The sequence below is a fragment of the Myxine glutinosa genome, chromosome 8 (assembly GCF_964187855.1).
Source record: "Myxine glutinosa chromosome 8, kmMyxGlut1.1, whole genome shotgun sequence".
Classification (NCBI taxonomy): domain Eukaryota; kingdom Metazoa; phylum Chordata; class Myxini; order Myxiniformes; family Myxinidae; genus Myxine; species Myxine glutinosa.
Window position 1 is genome coordinate 25,515,112 of NC_136268.1, and position 22,500 is coordinate 25,537,611.

General features: G+C 50.5%; 1 protein-coding gene across 6 annotated transcripts in view; it reads right to left on the minus strand.

Moving 5' to 3' along the window:
* Nucleotides 1–22,500, minus strand: part of LOC137432323 (tetraspanin-4-like) — a 154,134-nt gene that overhangs the window by 48,148 nt on the left and 83,486 nt on the right. For 5 of the 6 annotated variants that reach the window (XM_078783028.1, XM_068124157.2, XM_068124158.2 and 2 more), the window contains exon 2: nucleotides 16,313–16,392. In XM_078783028.1, the coding sequence (XP_078639154.1) occupies nucleotides 16,313–16,375 (63 nt within the window). In that variant the 5' untranslated portion in view covers nucleotides 16,376–16,392. Of the gene's footprint in view, nucleotides 1–16,312; nucleotides 17,175–22,500 lie in introns of those variants that run through there. The other variant, XM_068124154.2, reaches the window with a different exon arrangement.

Here is a 22,500-nt window from a genome sequence, read left to right on the forward strand (position 1 = left end):
CTTATCTTCCCCCATCCAAAACCTTGATCTTTTCTACCCCCGCTAATTTCACCCCAATTCCACTTTTTTGAAATACCAACTTCTGTCCTGGAAGTCTTTGGTGTCCTTGTGTTTTATACTTCTCCCTCCCCCCCCCCCCCCCTTCCCACGCCTCCTCCCCCTAAGCCCTCTCCCTTCCACACATCTCCCTGCTCTCAAATGTTGTGTTTGTGTGCTTCCCCTTCTCTCCCCATCTTGTTTTCCGCTCCCTCTTTTTATATATTTTGTTTGTCTGGTTGATTTGTTTGTGAAGTAAATGTTAGCTCTTTCACGAGCCTCGATTCAGTATACAAAAAAAAAAAAAAAAAAAAGTTCAGGAAGTAGGGAATGTGCTAAACCTAAATTTCAAATCCCAAGACCGGTAAAGTCATTCAGGACAAGTCAGTGACAACCTCCGAGGTCATTGAACATGGGTCATGAGAGTCAACACTCGTGGAAGATAGAAAACAGAACGGATCAGGATGCAACATACCAAATATAACAGTAGAAAGAGATAGGGGGGGAAATGCCAAAATCGGGGCCTAGAGAGAAAATAGACGAAGACGGACAGACAAAGAATGGGGGTAACGATTAGGGGTAGTGGAGAAAGCAGGTGGTGGACAAGATGGATACAGAAGCTAACCCTAACAAGCTGAGCAAGGTATGAGGCAGTCGCACCAGTCTAGACGTTAGGGCAGTACTCCATTAAGCTGAGGATAAAACCCTCATATGTGGACAAGACTTCAAATGTGCCAAGGAAGGACAAATCGAATTTTTTAAGTTATACGTATGACATTTCTCATGGTTTGGACATATATCGATTCATGTAATTCTGTGATATCATGATTTTTTATTTAATTTGAAGTTAACACTGTGGTTTCACTTTTATTTTTTAATCACCCTGTACTCTACTTATTACCACATTGGTAGCACAAAGTGGGGCAAAGTGATTGGTTCACTGTCTGTGTGTCTGTCACTTGGTCGATGATCCAAGAACCACTTGATCTTGACCTCCGCCACCGAAGGTCGATGGAGGTCGTTTTTATCTCTGTCTGTCTGTGAACAAGATATCTCAAGAGGTTGTGGACAGATTCGGACGAAATTTGGCTGAAAAGTTGGGTATGTTACACAGGCGAAATTATTCGATTTTAGTGTACATCCGGATCCAGATCTGGATCTGAGAGTTTTTATAAGTGATTCTTCACCATCAAAAGGGCCAAAAACTATATACATATACATATATATATATATATATATATATATATATATATATATATATATATATATATATATATATATATACATATATATATACATATACATATATATATATATATATATATATATATATATACATATACATATACATATACATATATATATATATATATATATATATATACATATACATATATATATATATATATATATATATATATATATATATATATATATATATATATATATATATATATATATAAACACAGTTTGTGTGTGTGTGCGTGTGTGTGTGTGCGTGTGTGTGTGTGCGTGTGTGTGTGTGTGTAATGTTACCGATAGACTCCGAAACGGAGAGGCTCACGTGCTTGATATTTGGCATAGACATGGCCATTGAGCCTGGGACGAACATGGCCGACCTCAAAATATTTGACGATCCATATTTTTTATTCATATTTACCTCAGCGCATTTCAGCGAAGTACCCGCTAATCTCAGCCGGTGTCAGAACAGCTCGCTGATTCACTCAGAGCGATCACGTGATGTGACCATTGCCATTCACTCCACATAGGTGGAGATGCAGTTACCGGGCGCCATCTTGGTTGGCATTCGATGCTGGGCGATGGTGATTTCCGTCACACGTTTGCACGTAATTCAGAGCGAAAAGCGATCGTGTTTTGTGTCGATTTTTGTCGATTTTGTGCGATATGAATTAAATGTCTTTGATAGGGACCGGTAATCCTTTGTTTTCACTGACGTCACAAATTACCCATCTCGCATTGCGCGGCGGCCATTTTGATACCCAAGCTAATCTGTCCGTGTGCGCTGATATCGATTTGTTGCGTTGGTTTATGGTGAATGCGGATCGCAAAAAGTCTGTTTTATAAAGTAATTTTGTTTGTTTTGTCACGTTCATGTGGAGTGTGGTGCCATCTAGTTTATATTACGTATTGTTGCCCAACAAACACAGAACATTCGGTTTAAGTTTGCCGTGGACCAGTGAACTGGTGAACACCTGGGCAGTGGGTCAACCTGCAACCAACTACCTGTAGAACAGACTTGGAGTGTACGTAAGGATACGGTAGATCCAGGCTTGAGTTGTTTGAGTAGTTTAAACTTGAGTTTTTTGAGTTTTGTTCTTGAGTAGTTTAAAGTGTAGTTTAAACTTGAGTAGTTTAAACAGTAAATGTAGTTTAAAATGGCTAGCAGTGCGAGTGCCAACCTTGGCTACCAAGAGACGCTCCCCCCGGACGTTCTTGTTCGTTACAAAGAGAAGATTTCTGTCATTGGGTGTGACCCTTATGGTCTATCAAATGATCAATTTGAGAAGAATGTGAGCAAGTGGCCTCAGGTGACCCACATCGACGTGATCAACTACCTGTTGTTCAGCAAATCGGCCTATACCAAAGATGAGTTGAAGAAGTATAAATCCCTCGAGGCATACAGGTTGTACCAAGATGGATGGGTGCGACAAATCCTACACAAAGAACTGAATGACGTCCACTTGATTCGATCCAAGGTATTAATATATTAAACAAACATGTATTTTTTAAAGCTGCTTGTGTTAATGTTATGGACCTGATTGATTAAGTGCCCTCCATTTGTTCAAATGTATGTATTGTATTCAATATCATTAATGATTATAGTAATTGTATGGTTATACAATGAAACATGTTCTTACTTACTGTTAACAAAATGCTCGGAGCAGACAGGTGTGCGATCCCACTGTGATTCTGTTTGGATGTCACTGCGATTGATGGCAGCCTTCCACAAACGCCGCCTCTCTTCACTTAAATTTCTTGTTTCCTCACTTCTTGTTTCATTTCTTGTTTCTTTCAGTTTCTTCATTCAGTTTCTCTCCAGTTTCTTCATTTCTTGTTTCATTCAGTAGAAGTTTGGGCGTTTTGTAAAACTTGACTCCTGGCCTAACGCCTGGCCTGTTTGAACAACGAAATACGCCGCAAATTGGCATGACTGGTCGTGAACAAAAACTATTTAATGTGAATCCGCTGACGACGTTGTTCGAGAGGGTATCAAAATGGCCGAGGTGTCCCAGGGTGCCCTGCGCGCGTACTCCGATGACGTCACAAGAAAACAAGCAATTCCGCCAGGGGCGCTGCGCGCACTACTTACGTCACGCTGTGCATGGCACTCTGTGACCACCGTTGCGGTGCAATGCTTTGCGGGCAAATCGTTTTTATGCCATGGTATGTCATATTTTTGACTTAACCACTCTTCATGACTGATCATGTGACATCTACACACTCATGGCTACCACCGAGACGGATCCTGGTTTCACGTGAGTAATATTTACCATATTTGCTCGATTTTTGAAACCGATGCTTGCAAATATCGTGTCTATACCACACCTAAAATATTTTTTAGAAAGAATAAGCACATCTCCCCTTTGAAAGTGCCCCCTGAAGTGTGTCCAGGTGGAATTTCTAAGTCGTAGGTCTTAGCAACTCTCAGCAATCTTTTACCGCATGGATTTATCTCGAGTATTTACTAAACTGTGCTAAGTTGAAGTTGCGTACATATTTCAGCAGTTTCCAATGTAAATCGGTGTAATGTAACCTCCCCCCTCCCCCCCTCCCCTACCCCTCCTACCCCTCCCACCCCTCCCCCTCCCACCTACCCTCCCCCCCCCATCCCCCCTCCCCCTTCCTCCCCCCTCCCCTCCCCTCATTCCCCTCCCCCCTACCCCTCCCCCTACCCCTCCCATCCCTCACCCTCCACCCCCTCCTCCATCCCCCTTCCTCCCCCCTCCCCTCCCCTCATTCCCCTCTCCCCCTCCTCACCCTCCCCCCCTCCCACCCCTCACCCTCCCCCCCTCTTCTCCCCTCTCCACCTCACCCCTTCCCCTCCCCTCCTACCCCTCCCCTCTCCCCCTCCCATCCCTCCCCATCCCCTCTTCCCCCACCCCTCCCCCTCCCCTCTCCCACCCCCCACCCACCCTCCCCCCTTCCCCTCCCCTCCCCCCCTACCACTCCCCTCTCCCCCTCCCCCCTGCCACCCCTTCCCATCCCTCACCCTCCCCATCCCCCCCTCTTCTCCTCTCTCCCCCTCCCCCCTCCCACCCCTTCCCATCCCTCACCCTCCCCATCCCCCCCCTCTTCTCCCCTCTCCCCCTCCCCCTCTTCTCCCCTCTACCCCTCTTCTCCCCTCTACCCCTCTACTCCCCTCTCCCTCTTCTCCCCCTCTTCTCCCCCTCCCCCTCTTCTCCCCTCTCCCCCTCCCCCTCTTCTCCCCTCTCCCCTGTTCCCCTCCCCCCTCCCCCCCGTTCCCCCCCCGCTCTCCTCCCCCCTCTCCTCCCCCGCCCGGCAATGCCGGGTACTTCTGCTAGTATATATATAATCACGATATTTCAAAAAAAGTTGTGGTTGACTTATGACAAAACTTGGTGGATGTGGTTAGGCATCAAGAACAAGCCAATTCGATTTCGGTCCAGGTCCGAATCCAGATCTGACCTATCGGTGGGATACAAAACGTAAACTGTTCATCCTGGCGGAGGTTTGCGCTCTACCGAGTGCTGTTCTGGTTACTCGTGTGTGTGTGTGTGGTGTGTGGTGTGTGGTGTGTGGTGTGTGGTGTGTGTGTGTGTGTGTGTGTGTGTGTGTGTGTGTGTGTGTGTGTACAAGATATCTGGAAAAGTTCTGAACGGATGTGGATGAAAGTTGGTGGGATGATTGCCCTTGGGATAAGGAAGAATTGATTACTTTTTGGTGAAGCTCAGGATATCTGGATCCAGGATTTTTTGGGGGGAATTTTTTTTACCATTGGAAGATAGGGCTCATTTTTTTTTTTACATTATCTTCTATGTTTAACATTGTGATATGAAAATAGTTTTCATATTTGTTGTAAATGTAGTTTAAACTCGTGGTTATGCGTTAGAGCAGTGTATTGTTTATCAGCGTCGTCGTCAATGTTCATTTTTTTTTCTAATAAAGACATATTCTGTCATTTTAAAACCACCAAAGTGTGTATTCGGTTTCCCCATTTCATAAAATGTATCGTTTGATACGTATAATGCTTTAAAACTGTTTTCCTTTTTTTCCTTTTTTTACCTCAGAAGAGATATCAACATTTAGTATTTACCTCAGCGAATGTCAATCGCGGTGTCAGTGTTTGATGAACTTATAAAGAGTTAGGTGAGTTATAAGTGTGACCAGCATGTGCACGGAATTCTTCCCAGAAGAATGAGTGTTCGCATTAGCTTGTACGACGTAAAATGAGCGAGTTTTGTTTTGACGTTTGGGCCAGTTTTACATGTTGTATCCCTAAGGAATGAAACGAACGTTTTTCTGGCTTACAATTTTTTTTGAAGTCACACATGCCTCAAAACACACTCACTTATATAGAATTGAACGCTGAATCCGAAAATGTAAGTGAAATTGCCTTGTTGTTTTTTTAAAACATTATCTTCTATATATATTATATATATATATATATCTGTGCAGTGTCTGTCTTGTTTGTCTTGTCTTGTGTTGTCACTGAACTACTCCCTCAAACTTTTGTGAAATCGTACTATTCCAACTTGACCCACGGCGGGAGCATGCGCTCTACTGAGTGGCGTTCTAGTTTCAAATGAATTTCAGATTTTGAACACGAACACAAATGGCATCGTTTGTATTTCCAAAAACCTTCGGTTTAACAGCACTTTGGCAAAATTACATGCTGTGTCAACCAATAAAATTTCGTGCATCCTTCAGTGACACGTTTAGTGCATCCTTTTCTCAAAGGTTGTTCCAAAATTGTCAGTTTATCCAAGAAGAGTGGGTAAAAGGTTCGGATTGTGCAAATGCATGGATAAACCTCGATGGCGACGAAAATCCCATCTTAGCGGAGCATCGCCAGCTATAGACCATTCCATTTGACCCATAGGCTTCGTACGGTTGTCATCGCACCTGATATTCAAAATCAGGTATGCATTGTGCTTGATATCCGATTCACCACAAATAGATAACCAAACACCTGAATCAATGGGCTGACAGCAGAGCTTAGAGGTCGCAATCTAGTGCCACTTGGCAAATAGCATCAGCCACTCAGACTGAATAGTCATAGCTTTGTGCAGTGTTCCATTCCCAACCTGTTTTGTAATCAAACTCATCAACTTATTAATAAGACTTGTCAGACACACAACCTGTCCACAAAGTTTTGTCTAAATCCGTCCAAAACTTTGAAATATCCTGTTATGTTTCGTTTTTGGTCCTATCTCCCAATGGCGAAGAATCACTTCTACTTTTTTCCTTTTTTTGTATACAGAATCGAGGCTCGTCAAAGAGCTAACATTAATCACACAAAACATCAAAACAGACACACAAAGTATATAATAAGGGTAGCGGGAGACAAGATGGGCAGAGAAGGGGAAGCACACAAACACCGCATTTGAGAGCAGGGACATCGAGAGATCTGTGGGAGGAAGAGGGCTTGGGGGGGGGGGAGGCGTGGGAAGGGGGAAGGGAAGGGGAGTGGGAGAAGTATAAAACACAAGGACACTGCAAGGACTTCCAGGACAGAAGTTGGAATTTCCCAAAAAAAAAGTATCTGGGGTGAAATTAGCGGGGGTAGAAAAGATCAAGGTTTTGGATGGGGGAAGATAAGCGATGGTGGTGAACAGCTGTTTTAAAGACCTGGAGGGAGGAGTGGGATTGAAGAGAGTGAGGGAGTTTGTTCCAGAGGTGGGTGGGTGGGAATCAAAAATGGAAATAGGCCTTTTAGCCAAAAACAATTTCATTCTAGCATTTAAGCCCAAAAAGTCACAACAAGTCGATTCGTCTATGCTTATCTCTCATGAAAAGGGGGAAAGCAATGGGTTCAATATGTCAGGCAATCAATCAATGAACCATTCCTTGGAAACAACTTCACGCATTCTTCAATAGGTGAAGAAAAAAAAGGAAAGCCTTTTGTGGGAGTCGGAGGAACATCAGTTGGGTTTAGACTTCATTAATCTGTTGTTATTTGTTGTTCAGAGTATATAATTCAGAAGTTTGGCCCAATCATCGTGGCGTCGTCAAATCTTAATGGAAAGAAGGTGTAGCTCCAAAGAGATCCACGACCACGTGGTGATCGTGTTTGGTGAATGTACACCCTCATATTCTAGAGAAGACAGATAGGTGATCGATTGTAAGCATGAACGCGAGTCCCTCGAAGATGACCCCAGGTCAGACGCAACTGACCTACATACGGTTTCCCATGTTGAGGTATTAATCATGGAAGATGAAGGTTGCCAAATATCTGCAAAACTTGGAATTTCTCAAGGTAGTGTTCTCACCATCATCCATAAACAGTTGGTTCTGCCCAACGTCTCAACAAGATCAAGGGTTGGCTCTGTCCAAGGTCTCAACAAGATCAATGGTTGGCTCTGTCCAAGGTCTCAACAACATCAAGGGTTGGCTCTGTCCAAGGTCTCAACAAGATCAAGGGTTGGCTCTGTCCAAGGTCTCAACAAGATCAATGGTTGGCTCTGTCCAAGGTCTCAACAACATCAAGGGTTGGCTCTGTCCAAGGTCTCAACAACATCAAGGGTTGGCCCTGTCCAAGGTCTCAACAACATCAAGGGTTGGCCCTGTTCAAGGTCTCAACAACATCAAGGGTTGGCCCTGTCCAAGGTCTCAACAAGATCAAGAGTTGGCTCTGTCCAAGGTCTCAACAAGATCAAGGGTTGGCTCTGTCGAAGGTCTCAACAAGATCAAGGGTTGGTTCTGTCCAAGGTCTCAACAACATCAAGGGGTGGCCCTGTCCAAGGTCGCAACAACATCAAGGGTTGGCCCTGTCCAAGGTCTCAACAACATCAAGGGTCGGCCCTGTCCAAGGTCTCAACAACATCAAGGGTTGGCCCTGTCCAAGGTCTCAACAAGATCAAGGGTTGTCTCTGTCCAAGGTCTCAACAAGATCAAGGGTTGGCTCTGTCCAAGGTCTCAACAAGATCAAGGGTTCGCCCTGTCCAAGGTCTCGACAAGATGAAGGTCACCAAAACTATAAACTACAGCAATCATGATCGATAGCAATGGCTGCCATTTTGACATGAGCCTCTCAAACTGTTCAATGCAAATCCAACCGACGATATGCTTCATCTCTGGGATCCTGAAACCAAATTGGAATCCATGCAATGGAAGCAACACGGTATCACATGGTATCACCCACACAAGAAATTTCACACCCAACCCTCAGGTGACAGGATCTTGGCCTCAATTTTCTGGGATGCAAAGTGAATCTCGCTGAGCAACTGTATTCCTCATAAACTGAAACCACAGGAGAATATCACACCAGCCTCATGCAAGAATTGCAACAACCAGGGATAAATTGGAAAAGGATGTTGACCAAAGGTGTGCCCCTGCTTCACGACTATTAATAAGGCCTGTGTTGTACAGACAGTGGGTTTGAGCATTTGGACCACCACCACCACCACCACTAACCGCACACAGCCCAGACCTGGTGATGAGGAAAAATGACTGCAGCAACCAAGATGCGACTGAAGGAGCAACGCTGAATACTTATATTGTATTGGCGCAGAGTTTGAAGGACAAATTGAGAAAGTACGTGGAAGTCTATGGACATCAGATTGCCAAAGATTATCTCGGAATATCTTGAACTATTGTAAGTCGGTCAAATAACTTTTTGAATTTCCTTGGAACTCAAGATGCTGGGATTGCAGCTTCGTATCCCATATGCTCCGTTGATTTCTCCGTTGTCTATACTCCATACACAACAACAACAACAACAACAACAACAACATGCATTTTAAGGCCATTTTCCCTGCTAGAGCGGGGGTTAGCCTTGTGGTCCCCATGACAATCTTCTCCATTTTGCCCTATTTTCTGCATCTCTCCTTGTTAACCCCCTTGCCCGCATTTCTTCTTCCACCATCTTTAGCCATGTCTTTCTCGGTCTTCCCCGTCCTCTACTTCCTTCTACATTCATTTCCATCACTCTTCTCAACCAGTCACTTTCATCCTTCCTCAATACATGACCAAACCATCTCAACCTGTTCCTCTTCACAGCATCAATCACAGGCAATATTCCCATCATCTTTCGCAATTCATCATTTGTCTTCCTCTCTCTCAACGATACTCCGCACATCCACCGAACCATTCGCATTTCCACCCTTTCCAGCCTTCGTTGCTGCTCCACGTTCATTACCCATGTCTCGCTCCCATAAATCATAACACTTCTCACACATGCAGAATACACCTTTCCCTTCAGCTTCAACGACGCTCCCCTCCTCGTCAGCACGCCACTCAGTTCCCGAAACTTCTTCCATGCACATCTCACTCGAGCAACCGTTGCCGAGTCTGATCCACCTTCTCCATTCAGCATGTCTCCGAGGTAGCAAAATGCTTTCACACCTTCCAGCTTCACGCCGTCTCCAAGATCCAACTCAACATTTCCTCCATCTGCAGCTCCCTCTGTGCACACCTTACATTTGAATGTAGCTGCCACACTGGTTAATGACCCTCTCAGACCACTACATTTTTGATGAACCCACTCAGCGCACATTGTGCATTGAATGGAGTTCACTCCGTCACCCTTCCTGCACACAGCACATGGCCACTTCCCAGTTCTTTCCACCTCACCACATGCTTTACCACTTGCCATCACCTTCGTCTTTCCGATATTCACCTTCAGACCTTTTGTCTCCATACATTCCTTCTACTTGTTCATCTTTTCCTTCAGTCCATCCATACTTTCCTTTCTGTCTATACTCCATACGAATGCCATTTTCCAAAAGCTCCTGTAAAAGTACAGCAATGTCTCCTAATGTCCTTGCCCGACACAAGATCCATATAAAGTCTCTTCCATGAGCCCGTGGTTAAGGACACCTGTTCATTATTCGAGCTACAATCCCATGACCCCCTGTGGCTACGGATATATAAAATTAATCAGAAGGATGTCAGGTGGTGCAGCTTAGAGCTTATCCTTTAAATAAGACCTTGGTGTAGGCCTCCCGTCAGATGATTAAAGTGACGAACAGAATAAGACGCCTTTTTGTTGAATGTGTTTTAATGAATGTTTCCCCCTGTACTGTCTTTCCCTCGTGGTCCCCCTGTGCTGTGTTCCTGGATGTCTTTTTGTTGAATGTGTTTTAATGAATGTTTCCCCCTGTACTGTCTTTCCCTCGCGGTCCCCCTGTGCTGTGTTCCTGGATGTCTTTTTGTTGAATGTGTTTTAATGAATGTTTCCCCCTGTACTGTCTTTCCCTCGCGGTCCCCCTGTACTGTCCTTCCCTCGCGGTCCCCCTGTACTGTGTTCCTGGATGTTTTTTTGTTGAATGTGTTTTAATGAATGCTTCCCCCTGTACTGTCTTTCCCTCACGGTCCCCCTGTGCTGTGTTCCTGGATGTCTTTTTGTTGAATGTGTTTTAATGAATGTTTCCCCCTGTACTGTCTTTCCCTGGTGGTCCCCCTGTGCTGTGTTCCTGGATGTCTTTTTGTTGAATGTGTTTTAATGAATGTTTCCCCCTGTACTGTCTTTCCCTCGCGGTCCCCCTGTACTGTGTTCCTGGATGTCTTTTTGTTGAATGTATTTTAATGAATGTTTCCCCCTGTACTGTCTTTCCCTCGTGGTTGTCAGCTCTTTCACGAACCTCGATTCAGTATTGAAAAAAAAAAAGAAAAAAAAAAAGGCGCTGGAAGCGGGGGAAAGTGCAAGTGCCACCCAAATCATTGAACTGGGAGGGATGGCAAATGCAATTTCTTCTTTCTCCCCAAAATGGAATGAAGAAAAGGGGCTGCCAAGGAAAGGGAAAGAAAGGTGTGAAAGAGGGAAACATTTTACTCACTCAAAACGCCCAAAATTATTACCCCATTTCCACATTAGGTATTACCATGTGGTTGTGAACATGGGCGTCAATCGTAATACGAGGGGATGACAAATGGGGAATGAGTAATGAATCGCTCAAATTACCAAAATATTTGTGGCAAATCTATTTTCCAGAATTTCTGCCACGCCATACAGGGCCCCAAAAAATGGCCAAATGTTTATTGAGCAAGGAAGTGAAGTGAGAACACCATAGGCCGTCTGCGTACCCGAGCTGCATGCATATTCCAGCAGAATGAGCCCCACTTTTACGAGTCACCTGAGGATTTGTATTGTAACACATGAAATGACGCATTGGATGTAATGCTGGGTCAGGCCTGGAGGAGCGGAGAGCATCAGAGTCTGCCAGTGCTGACAGCCAGAAAAAAAAAATCTACCTCAAGAGGCCTGGGATGGAAACGGCTGGTCTCACGAGTCGTCACAGTAAGGTATGCGGTTGTCTTCTGATAACTCGGGGAGATGGATGCCCCTGCCTTGCATAATCCCAAGGTCACCTGTGGGCAACGTGTAGTACCTGTCAGTCCCCCTTACCAGGGTAACGGTCCGCAGCCATGCGGTTTAAAATGGCAGATGCCTCTGCACATCTACGAGAGTCCAGTCGACTCCAACAGCACGGGCGGAAGAGGGTGAATTCCCCAACGGCCAGCAGAGGGACGGAGAGGAGTGGCGACCCCCGTCTATACCACACACCTACTCGTGTGTACCAGCCATTGAAAGGCAATATGATGGCAATGCCATCATTGCCAGAGAAGACTCGACATCATCATCATCAACAGTAAGTGCACACTTTGGAGGCAACTTGGATGTGTTTTGTCTGGAATCTCAGCTCCGGAGATTGGAAAATATTCCTGACATCATCAACGATGCCACTGCCATTCCTGAAATCATCAATTGCATTGCTTCTATGGAGATGAAGAAAATGATCCCACAAGTGGTGAAGCTTTGCAAGTTGTACCTCTTCCACCCAGGTATGACAGCCACTGCAGAGCGCTCAGTAGATTATGGCAGTTGAAATCCTACCCGAGATCAACCATGACCGAGCGCCGTTTGAACTCTCGTCTTCTTCCGCCTCATTTCTGGACTTGCACCCTCTGCTCTGCCTCCTCACCCCCAACACTCCCACACAGTCCACCTTCAACCACCTTCTGTTGAAACCACGTAGATCCAGGATCACTGTTCACCTCCACTCAGTTGTTCCTCTTTTCTCCTGTCCCCCTGCATGTGGAACCCGAACCAACCTCCACATTCTCTACAACCTCAATTCTTCCCACCAGGTCTTAAAAACAGCTGTTCACCACCTTCTCAGATTGTCCCAATCCAAAACCATGATCTTTTCTACCCTCATTTAAACCACCCACACCCCCAACTTCCAAATTTCCAGTTTTTCCCTCCTGAGTTTTCTTCTGTATCCATCTTGTCCACCCCAAGTGGCCTCTCCTGCCCCCTCATTCCTCCCCACACCCCTTATTTGTCCAAGTCTGCCTCGATCTTGACCTTCAACTTTCTCTGTTGTTCCTTTTGTCCTGTCGAGTCCTGATCCGTTCAGTGTACTAATATTATAGCTCTTCAATGAGCCTCGACTTATGTATACAAAGGTGGGTTAAGTGTGAATAATGTACAACACCGATCACAAACTATCCCTTGACGAGACTCTGTCACAACCATCACAACCAGCACAGATGTACACAATCACCGAGCCATACTCAAGCTACCTACCAGTGCTGCCCATATTCCTGGACCCCTCTATCTCCATTGCTTTCTCCTGCCATTACCTTTGCAGGGAAATCATTCCCTACATTAACTACTCTGAGTGAAAGATCCTTGTCTTAATACTTTCTTAACTCTCAGGCTACGCCGCTACGGTCACTGTGTATTTTACTGAACAACTCAGCTGCACTTACTTTGTCTACACCCTTCATTATCTTAAATATCCCTGTCATATGTCCATGTACCCCCTGCCTCCCCCCACTCACTACTGCCTGCACTCGCTACCACCTCGCTACTGCCTGCACTCGCCTCCCACCTTGCTAATGCCTGCACTCACTACACCCCCCCCCCCCCCCCCTCTGCTACTGCCTGCACTCGCTACCCCCCTTGCTACTGCCTGTACTCGCTACCCACCTTGCTACTGCCTGCACTCAACACCAAGCCCACTCACTACTGCCTGCACTCGCTACCCTTATCCTCCCCCCCCACCCCCCTTGCCACTACCTGCACTCACTACCCAACCCCATCACCACTGGCTGCACTCACTACCCAACCCCATCACCACTGCATGCACTCACTACCCAACCCCATTACCACTGGCTGCACTCATTACCCAACCTCATCACCACTGGCTGCACTCACTACCCAACCCCATCACCACTGGCTGCACCCACTACCCAACCCCATCACCACTGGCTGCACTCACTACCCAACCCCATCACTACTGGCTGCACCCACTACCCAACCCCATCACCACTGGCTGCACTCACTACCCAACCCCATCACCACTGGCTGCACTCACTACCCAACCCCATCACCACTGGCTACACTCACTACCCAACCCCATCACCACTGGCTACACTCACTACCCAACCCCATCACCACTGGCTGCACTCACTACCCAACCCCATCACTACTGGCTGCACCCACTACCCAACCCCATCACCACTGGCTGCACTCACTACCCAACCCCATCACCACTGGCTGCACTCACTACCCAACCCCATCACCACTGGCTACACTCACTACCCAACCCCATCACTACTGGCTGCACCCACTACCCAACCCCATCACCACTGGCTACACTCACTACCCAACCCCATCACCACTGGCTACACTCACTACCCAACCCCATTACCACTGGCTGCACTCACGACCCAACCCCATCACCACTGGCTACACTCACTACCCAACCCCATCACTACTGGCTGCACCCACTACCCAACCCCATCACCACTGGCTACACTCACTACCCAACCCCATCACCACTGGCTACACTCACTACCCAACCCCATCACCACTGGCTACACTCACTACCCAACCCCATCACTACTGGCTGCATCCACTACCCAACCCCATCACCACTGGCTGCACTCACTACCCAGCCCCATCACTACTGGCTGCACACACTACCCAACCCCATCACCACTGGCTGCATCCACTACCCAACCCCATCACCACTGGCTGCACTCACTACCCAACCCCATCACCACTGGCTGCACTCACTACCCAACCCTATCACCACTGGCTGCACTCACGACCCAACCCCATCACCACTGGCTGCACCCACTACCCAACCCCATCACCATTGGCTGAACTCACTACCCAACCCCATCACCACTGGCTGCACCCACTACCCAACCCCATCACCAGTGGCTGAACTCACTACCCAACCCCATCACCACTGGCTGCACTCACTACCCAACCTCATCACCACTGCCTGCCCTCGCTACCCAACTCCATCACCACTGCCTGCCCTCGCTACCCAACCCCATCACCACTGCCTGCCCTCGCTACCCAACCCCATCACCACTGGCTGCACCCACTACCCAACCCCATCACCACTGGCTGCACTCACAACCCAACCCCATCACCACTGGCTGCACTCACTACCCAACCTCATCACCACTGCCTGCCCTCGCTACCCAACTCCATCACCACTGCCTGCCCTCGCTACCCAACCCCATCACCACTGCCTGCCCTCGCTACCCATACACCCTCATAATATATTCTAAGGTTCAAAAATAGGACAGGGTGTCCTCGCTTAACGTCGTTGTCCCGGTTAACATTGTTTCGCTACATCTAGAATAACGAGATACCAAGGGCTTCAAATAACATAGTGATTATTTATCCATAAGTCGCTATTACACGGTCTAGATTTAGTTATTTATAATGACATAAATTGATCCATTTGACGTCACGGTTTTCAACAACGTTAACCGAGGACCAAGTGTATTTCGTTGATGATCGTAAACTTTAACTCACCTACCACGACCGCCATTCGCCGTGGTTATGTTATAAACTCGTTCATGTGAAACAAGAAATCTAGAATTAACATTTTGTGTTTTAACTACAAAGCAAACGACGAGACGATGGTAATTTACACAAGGAGGGATTTTACATGCGCATCAGGTAGAGCGGGGATCAACCACGTTTCCCTCAACTGTGCAAGCAAGCGCTAGTTCAGCTCGGTGTGTAGTGTGCCGGCGATAACTCGCCTACTCTTCGCAAAGGACATCGTGGGATCTTTAACATGGCCGGGACGCCCAGCTTAACATTGTCCAGACGAGGCACGGCGCACACCTTGATGAATCACCCTACCTGTGGAACACCAAGATGGTGGTTTATAGCTGGGTCGGGATTCGAACCCAGGCTTTGAGGACAAACGTGATAGAGGTATAAAAGACGAAAATTGGGAAAACAATCAAGTTGGAGTATCGGATAGACTTTTTCCGAGTGAATGCTCTGATGACGAGACACAGAGGTAGATCAGTGTTACAAATATCAGTTACAAATATCAGTGTTACAAATATCAGTGTTACAAATATCAGTTACAAATATCAGTGTTACAAATATCAGTGTTACAAATATCAGTGTTACATATATCAGTGTTACATATATCAGTGTTACATATATCAGTGTTACATATATCAGTGTTACATAGATCAGTGTTACACATATCAGTGTTACACATATCAGTGTTACACATCAGTGTTGCACAGAGCAGTGTTGCACAGAGCAGTGTTGCACAGATCAGTGTTACATAGATCAGCGTTACACAGATCAGTGTTACATAGATCAGTGTTACATAGGTCTGTGTTACATAGATCAGTGTTACATAGATCAGTGTTACGTAGATCAGTGTTACATAGATCAGTGTTACAAAACAATTTATTATTCCAGAGGAACGAGTAATACGGATCGAATCCATGAAACACGAATAATTACAATAAATATTTACATATCATTAACTAATCAACATAACAATCAGTCACTTGTTACAATCAGTTACACTGATTTGTGTACTAACACTTTGTAACAATCAGTTACAAAGGACACTTGGCCATCGTGTACATCTGCATGGGACGTAAAGGCACATCATATGGATGTGCAAACAGGTGATTATGCTGATGTGGGTGTTTGTGCGTGTGCGTGTGCGTGTGTGTGTGTGTGTGTGTGCACGTGTTTGTGTGCATGTGACTGTGTGCGTGTATGTTTGTTAATCACCATACGAAAGTGCATGTGCAGAAGTGGTGCCAGGTATACACTCACCCAAAAGACGAGGTTAAAGGTGAACATCAGGTACTTGACACACGCGTGGCACGTCTGTCCCATGTCGCAGCGCCGCAGGTCTAACAGAAAAACAAAGGACAGGTCGATATAGAACACAATCACCTTATTGCCGTGACCCGGACCCGGAGTGATCCGGACCCCGAACGCGCCTTCCTCGGTCCGAGGGCGGCTCTGGTTGTACGAGCCTCCGCTATCCCGCAGCTCCTCGTCACTCGCAGATTTGTTCATGGTTGTGAACTTGGCATAATGTTTGGTTAATGTGGACGGTAAGGTGGATAGAGCACGCAAGGTACGGCGTCTACATCGGAGAGCACATGGAGGTGTTGGGGGGAGGGAGGGACGAAAGTGTTGGGGGGAGGGAGGGACGAAAGTGTTGGGGGGGAGGGACTGAAGTATTGTGGGCGGGGATATTGAGAGGTGCTGAGAGGGGGCGGGGTTAGGGTACTCGAACAGTGATGATCGCAGATTGCATTCAATGGAGAGTCAGAGGGCATAAAGTCAAAGAAGAGCGACAGGTGGACAGACAGGTAAACGTGAGAAGGAGAGGTCGGTAATTATCTGTCCATAGACAGACACACACAAGGAAAGATAGATAAAGATAAATACAGATTCATCGGCAGCCTGTCCTTCCAAACATCCCTTTCTCTCCGCTTGCGATCCGAGAGAAGCGAACAGGTGACAACGTGGAATTATTGACAAAATGTCGATGTTCCCGTGTCCTCCGACAAAGGACACTTGGCCATTTCGGACACGATCACGACGTCGTTTCGTCTTGTTATCCGCTCCGAGATAACTCCATCTGCGTCGTTCACCACCGTCTCCATCCAAGCAAACCCCGCCTACTCCACTTAAAACTACGCCCACTCATCTCCCCTTGTCCAATCCGTAATCTCCACCTACCATCTCACTCTGCCTATTCCGATCAAAATCAAAATATCTTCCACCTTCGTCCTGAAGCTCGGATTATCGTTCCCAAGTTTCATCTTGAGGATTCTGTCCCGTTGAGGTTCAGCATCGGTGTCAAGGTGAACATTCACGTGACACTTGCACACTACCTTTGGGGTCCACAGTAACTACCTTTCAAATAATCCATTACTTAGTGAATATTCAATCACTACAATCACAAACTATACTTTCCTATAATCAAATCCCAAAAGGGTCCACACTCACCCTACACCAGCACATCGTCCGAGGTCAAGATTCAAACCCAGCATGGCTTAGACTTGAGTGTGCGTACCTCGATTTGCCAACCTGTCAGCCTGCAAGTACCTTGAGTTTATAGCGGTTCCCGCTGAATGTACACAATCGCCTTGCACCTGCCAGGACGTGGCCAGGGCGCGATCGCCATGCCGGGCTCGTCCGGACGGGCCCAGACGCGCCTCTCCTGGGCATGCCCGGACTCGCTGTTCCCGGGCACGCCCGAACCTCCCGGGCACGCCCAGTCTCGTCTTTCCCGGGCATTCCCGCTCTCACCTTTCCAGGACTCGCCCTTGACACCCGGGCATGCCCGGTCTCGGTTTTCCCGGGCAAACGCCCCGGCATAAATGTGTATATATATTGCTGCCCGATAAACGGGCTTGTCAGAATACCTGAGCTGTTTTGTTTCAATAAAGCAACTCGGACGAATTCCGTCTTTGGTCGCGTCAATTCTTTCGACTCGCGTTGGAGCGCAGCTCCTTCACTGGTGACCTACCGACATGGACACGGCAGTGACTCTTAAACTGCCTACCTTCTGGGAGGCTCACGCGGCTGTTTGGTTCGCCCAGACGGACTCCCAGTTCGCCCTGCGAGGCATCACCGCGGACGACACCCGCTTCCACCACGTCGTGGCAGCGCTCGGTTCCGCCACCGTGGCCCGCGCCCTGAGCCTCCTCGATCACCCGCCGGCTGCCGACAAGTATGACGCGCTGAAGACGCTCCTCCTCGACGCTTTCGCCCTCTCACCGGCGGCACGCGCACGGCGCCTGCTCGACCTGCCCGAGCTCGGTGACACGCGCCCGTCCGAGCGCATGGACTATATGCTCTCGTTGCTCGGTGAGCACTCTCCGGATTTTCTGTTCCGCGAGCTGTTCCTTCGCCAGCTGCCTCACCCGGTACGCTTCGCCCTGGCTGGCACGTCGATCACCGATCCCCGCGCCCTCGCCAGGGAAGCCGATAAGATCTCCTCAGCGGGCCAACACATCGGCGCGGCTACCTGGAGCCTGCCGCCGTCTGAGGCGACGCCCACGACGCCCGAGCGCCCTGCGCGGTTGGAGGCCGAACTGCCGGTGCAACTGGCGGCCGCCACGCCGCGCCGACCGCCTCCGACACGACGGCCGGTGCCTCCACCTGACCAGGCGTGGTGTTATTACCACGCCAGGTTCGGACGTGCCGACCCCCGTGCACTTTCGGCAAGTCGGGGAAACGGCCGGGCCGGCGTTCATTCCCAGCCATGAGCGCCGGCCACTCGGGCAACTTGCTTTTTATTCGGGACAAAGCGTCCGGGCGGCGTTTCCTTTGTGACACCGGCGCCCAACTGAGCGTCATACCCGCCTCCGAGCAGGACAGGCGGGACGCCGTTTGCGGCCCCTCTTTGGTCGCTGCTAATGGCTCGGCCATACGCACTTTCGGCCCGCGCGACGTCACCCTCTGCTTCGGCAGCCAGCGCTTTCAGTGGACCTTTGTGAACGCCTGCATCCCCATGGCTTTGCTGGGTGCCGACTTCCTCTGCGCGCACGGGCTGCTGGTCGACGTCAAACGTCGTCGCCTTGTCAACGCCGAGACCTTCAGCTCCCTGGCGTGCACGATGAGTAGCTCCGCGCCGACCGAACTGGCGTGCGCCCTCCCGACGGTGAACGAGTTCGCTCGCCTGCTCGCGGAATTCCTGGCCCTCACGCGGCCGACGTTTTCGGCCGTCGCAGTGCGGCATGGCATCGAGCACCACATACCCACTACGGGCCCGCCGGTCTACGCCAGGGCCCGCCGCCTCGACCCGGCCAAGCTCGCCGTGGCAAAGGCCGAGTTCGACGCGTTGGAGCACCTCGGCATCGTGCGGCGCTCCAATAGCGCGTGGGCCTCACCACTGCACATCGTTTTAAAGCCGGGGGGCGGATGGCGCCCGTGTGGCGACTACCGCCGCCTCAACGACGCTACCACCCCCGACAGGTACCCGATCCCGCACATCCAGGACTTTTCCGCCCGTTTGGCGGGACGGGTCATATTTTCCAAAATTGACCTGATACGGGGATACCACCAGGTACCTGTCCGGGCAGGCAACGTCCCGATGACGGCCGTCATCACGCCGTTCGGCCTGTTCAAATTTTTGAGGATGCCGTTTGGCCTCAAGAACGCGGCCCAGGCGTTCCAGCGCTTAATGGACGGCGTGCTGTGCGACCTGCCATTTCTTTTCGTCTATCTGGACGACATCCTCGTCGCCAGCACGTCCCGCGCCGAGCACCTCCTCCACCTCCGAACACTGTTCGGTCTCCTCAGCGAGCACGGCTTAATTGTCAACCCGGCCAAATGCCACTTCGGCACAACGACCGTTGACTTTTTGGGCCACCGCATCACCAAGACCGGGGCCGTGCCGCTGCCGACCAAGGTCGAGGCCATTACCACGTTCCCGCGTCCCCGTTCCATCAAGGCCCTACAAGAGTTCCTCGGCATGGTGAATTTTTATCACCGATTCGTGCCCCGCGCTGCTCAGCTCATGCGGCCCCTTTACGAGGCCCTCCGGGGCAAGCCGGCCAAGCATGACATCGTTTCGTCCGCGGCCACCGCGAGCGCAAAACGGGCCCTCGCCGACGCAACGCTGCTGGCTCACCCGGTGCTCAACGCGCCCATCGCCCTCACTACGGACGCCTCCAACTACGCGGTGGGCGCCGTCCATGAACAATGGGTGGACGGGGTTTGGCAGCCACTCGCTTTTTTCAGCCGGCAGCTCCGGCCGAACGAGTTAAAATACAGCACGTTCGACCGCGAGCTGCTCGGTCTATTCCTGGCCGTTCGCCATTTCCGACACCTCCTGGAGGGCTGCCCATTCACGGCTTTCGTCGACCACAAGCCTTTGGTGTACGCAATGGCCAAAGTCACGGAGCCGTGGTCGGCCCGCCAGCAGCGCCACCTCTCCGCCGTGTCGGAATTCACCACGGACATCTGGCACGTCGCCGGCAAAGACAACGCCGTGGCCGACTGTCTTTCTCGGGCCAGCGCGAACGCGGTCCACCTCGGCGTGGACTTCGCGCTCATGGCGGCCGACCAGACCACCGACACCTCGGTGCAGGCCCTCCGGGCGGCGGACACGGGCCTCCGCCTGGCCGACATCCCCTTCGCGGGCACCGTCCTGCTCTGCGACGTCTCCCAGGGCCAGCCTCGCCCCATCGTGCCCGTTTCCTGGCAGCGCCGCATCTTCGCCTCCATCCACGGCCTTTCTCACCCGGGCCGGAAAGCTTCTCAGAAGCTGGTGTCGGCGCGTTTCATCTGGCACGGCCTTCGACGGAACGTCCGCGACTGGGCCAACGCCTGCACGGCCTGCCAGCGGGCCAAGGTCCACCGCCACACCCAGGCCCCGCTAGCACCTTTCACCGTGCCTGCACGGCGTTTCGACCACGTCCACGTGGACCTGGTGGGTCCCCTGCCCCCATCGCGGGGGTTCACCCACCTGCTCACCATGGTGGACAGGACCATCAGGTGGCCGGAGGCCGTGCCCCTCGCCTCCTCCGGGCGTCGGCCACCGAGCTCGTCTACGGCCAGCCGCTCCTCGTCCCGGGCGAGTTCGTGCCCGACGCTACCAGTCCCTGGTCCGCCGCACACCAGCGCTTGGACCTCCAGGAGGCCGCCCGACGATTTGCCCCCGTGCCAACGTCCCGCCACGGTGGCCCCCAGTCCTACGTCCCCCCCGGCGCTTCGCACAGCGGAGTACGTCTTTGTGCGTCATGACGCGCACCGGGGGCCACTCCGGCCGCCGTACGACGGGCCCTTCCGGGTCCTGCGACGGGGGCGACAAGTCCTTCGTCGTCGACGTCGGCGGCCGGTCGGACCGGATCTCTGTGGACCGCCTCAAACCGGCGCACGTGGACGTCGACCGACCACCACGGTTGGCCCTTCCTCCGCGGCGAGGCCGCCCCCCATCTACAGTTCCCCCCGCTCGACCACCCACCACCGGATCGGACCCCCCCCCCCCCCACGACCCTCCAGGGGTCGCTTGGGCCGGGTCATCCGGACCCCCCTTAAATTGACCCTGCCGGTGCAGGTCGATTCTGGAGGGGCGTGTGTAGCGGTTCCCGCTGAATGTACACAATCGCCTTGCACCTGCCAGGACGCGGCCAGGGCGCGATCGCCATGCCGGGCTCGTCCGGACGGGCCCAGATGCGCCTCTCCTGGGCATGCCCGGACTCGCTGTTCACGGGCACGCCCGAACCTCCCGGGCACGCCCGGTCTCGTCTTTCCCGGGCATTCCCGCTCTCGCCTTTCCAGGGCTCGCCCAGAGCGCCCAGCCTCGACTTGCCAGGCCGCGTCCAGGACGCCCGGGCATGTCCAGACTCGCCTTTCCAGGGCTCGCCCAGAGTGTCCGGGCATGCCCGCTCTCGCCTTTCCAGGGCTCGCCCAGAGCGCTCGGGCACGCCCAGCCTCGACTTGCCAGGCCGCGTCCAGGACGCCCGGGCATGTCCAGACTCGCCTTTCCAGGACTCGCCCTTGACACCCGGGCATGCCCGGTCTCGGTTTTCCCGGGCAAACGCCCCGGCATAAATGTGTATATATATTGCTGCCCGATAAACGGGCTTGTCAGAATACCTGAGCTGTTTTGTTTCAATAAAGCAACTCGGACGAATTCCGTCTTTGGTCGCGTCAATTCTTTCGACTCGCGTTGGAGCGCAGCTCCTTCAAGGTTTCAATATTCCATGCTAAATGTAAGACGACCCAACCCACAACCTTCCCCGTCTCCCCGGTGGATACGACGAAGCAAAATCATGGCCATTTCATCACCACAGGTATACACAGGTGTGCACAAGGTTACAAATGCCATGGTGAGCACCAACGGATCTTACAACTGATCCCCAAATGTCGTGACGTTTCACATGAGGACACCAAAGATTCCATTTACACCGACATGGGATGCCAGGCTCAGTACGCATACAGTGTTCGTTGGATCTTTGCAGCATCTTGGACAATTCTTTAATCTTTAGATA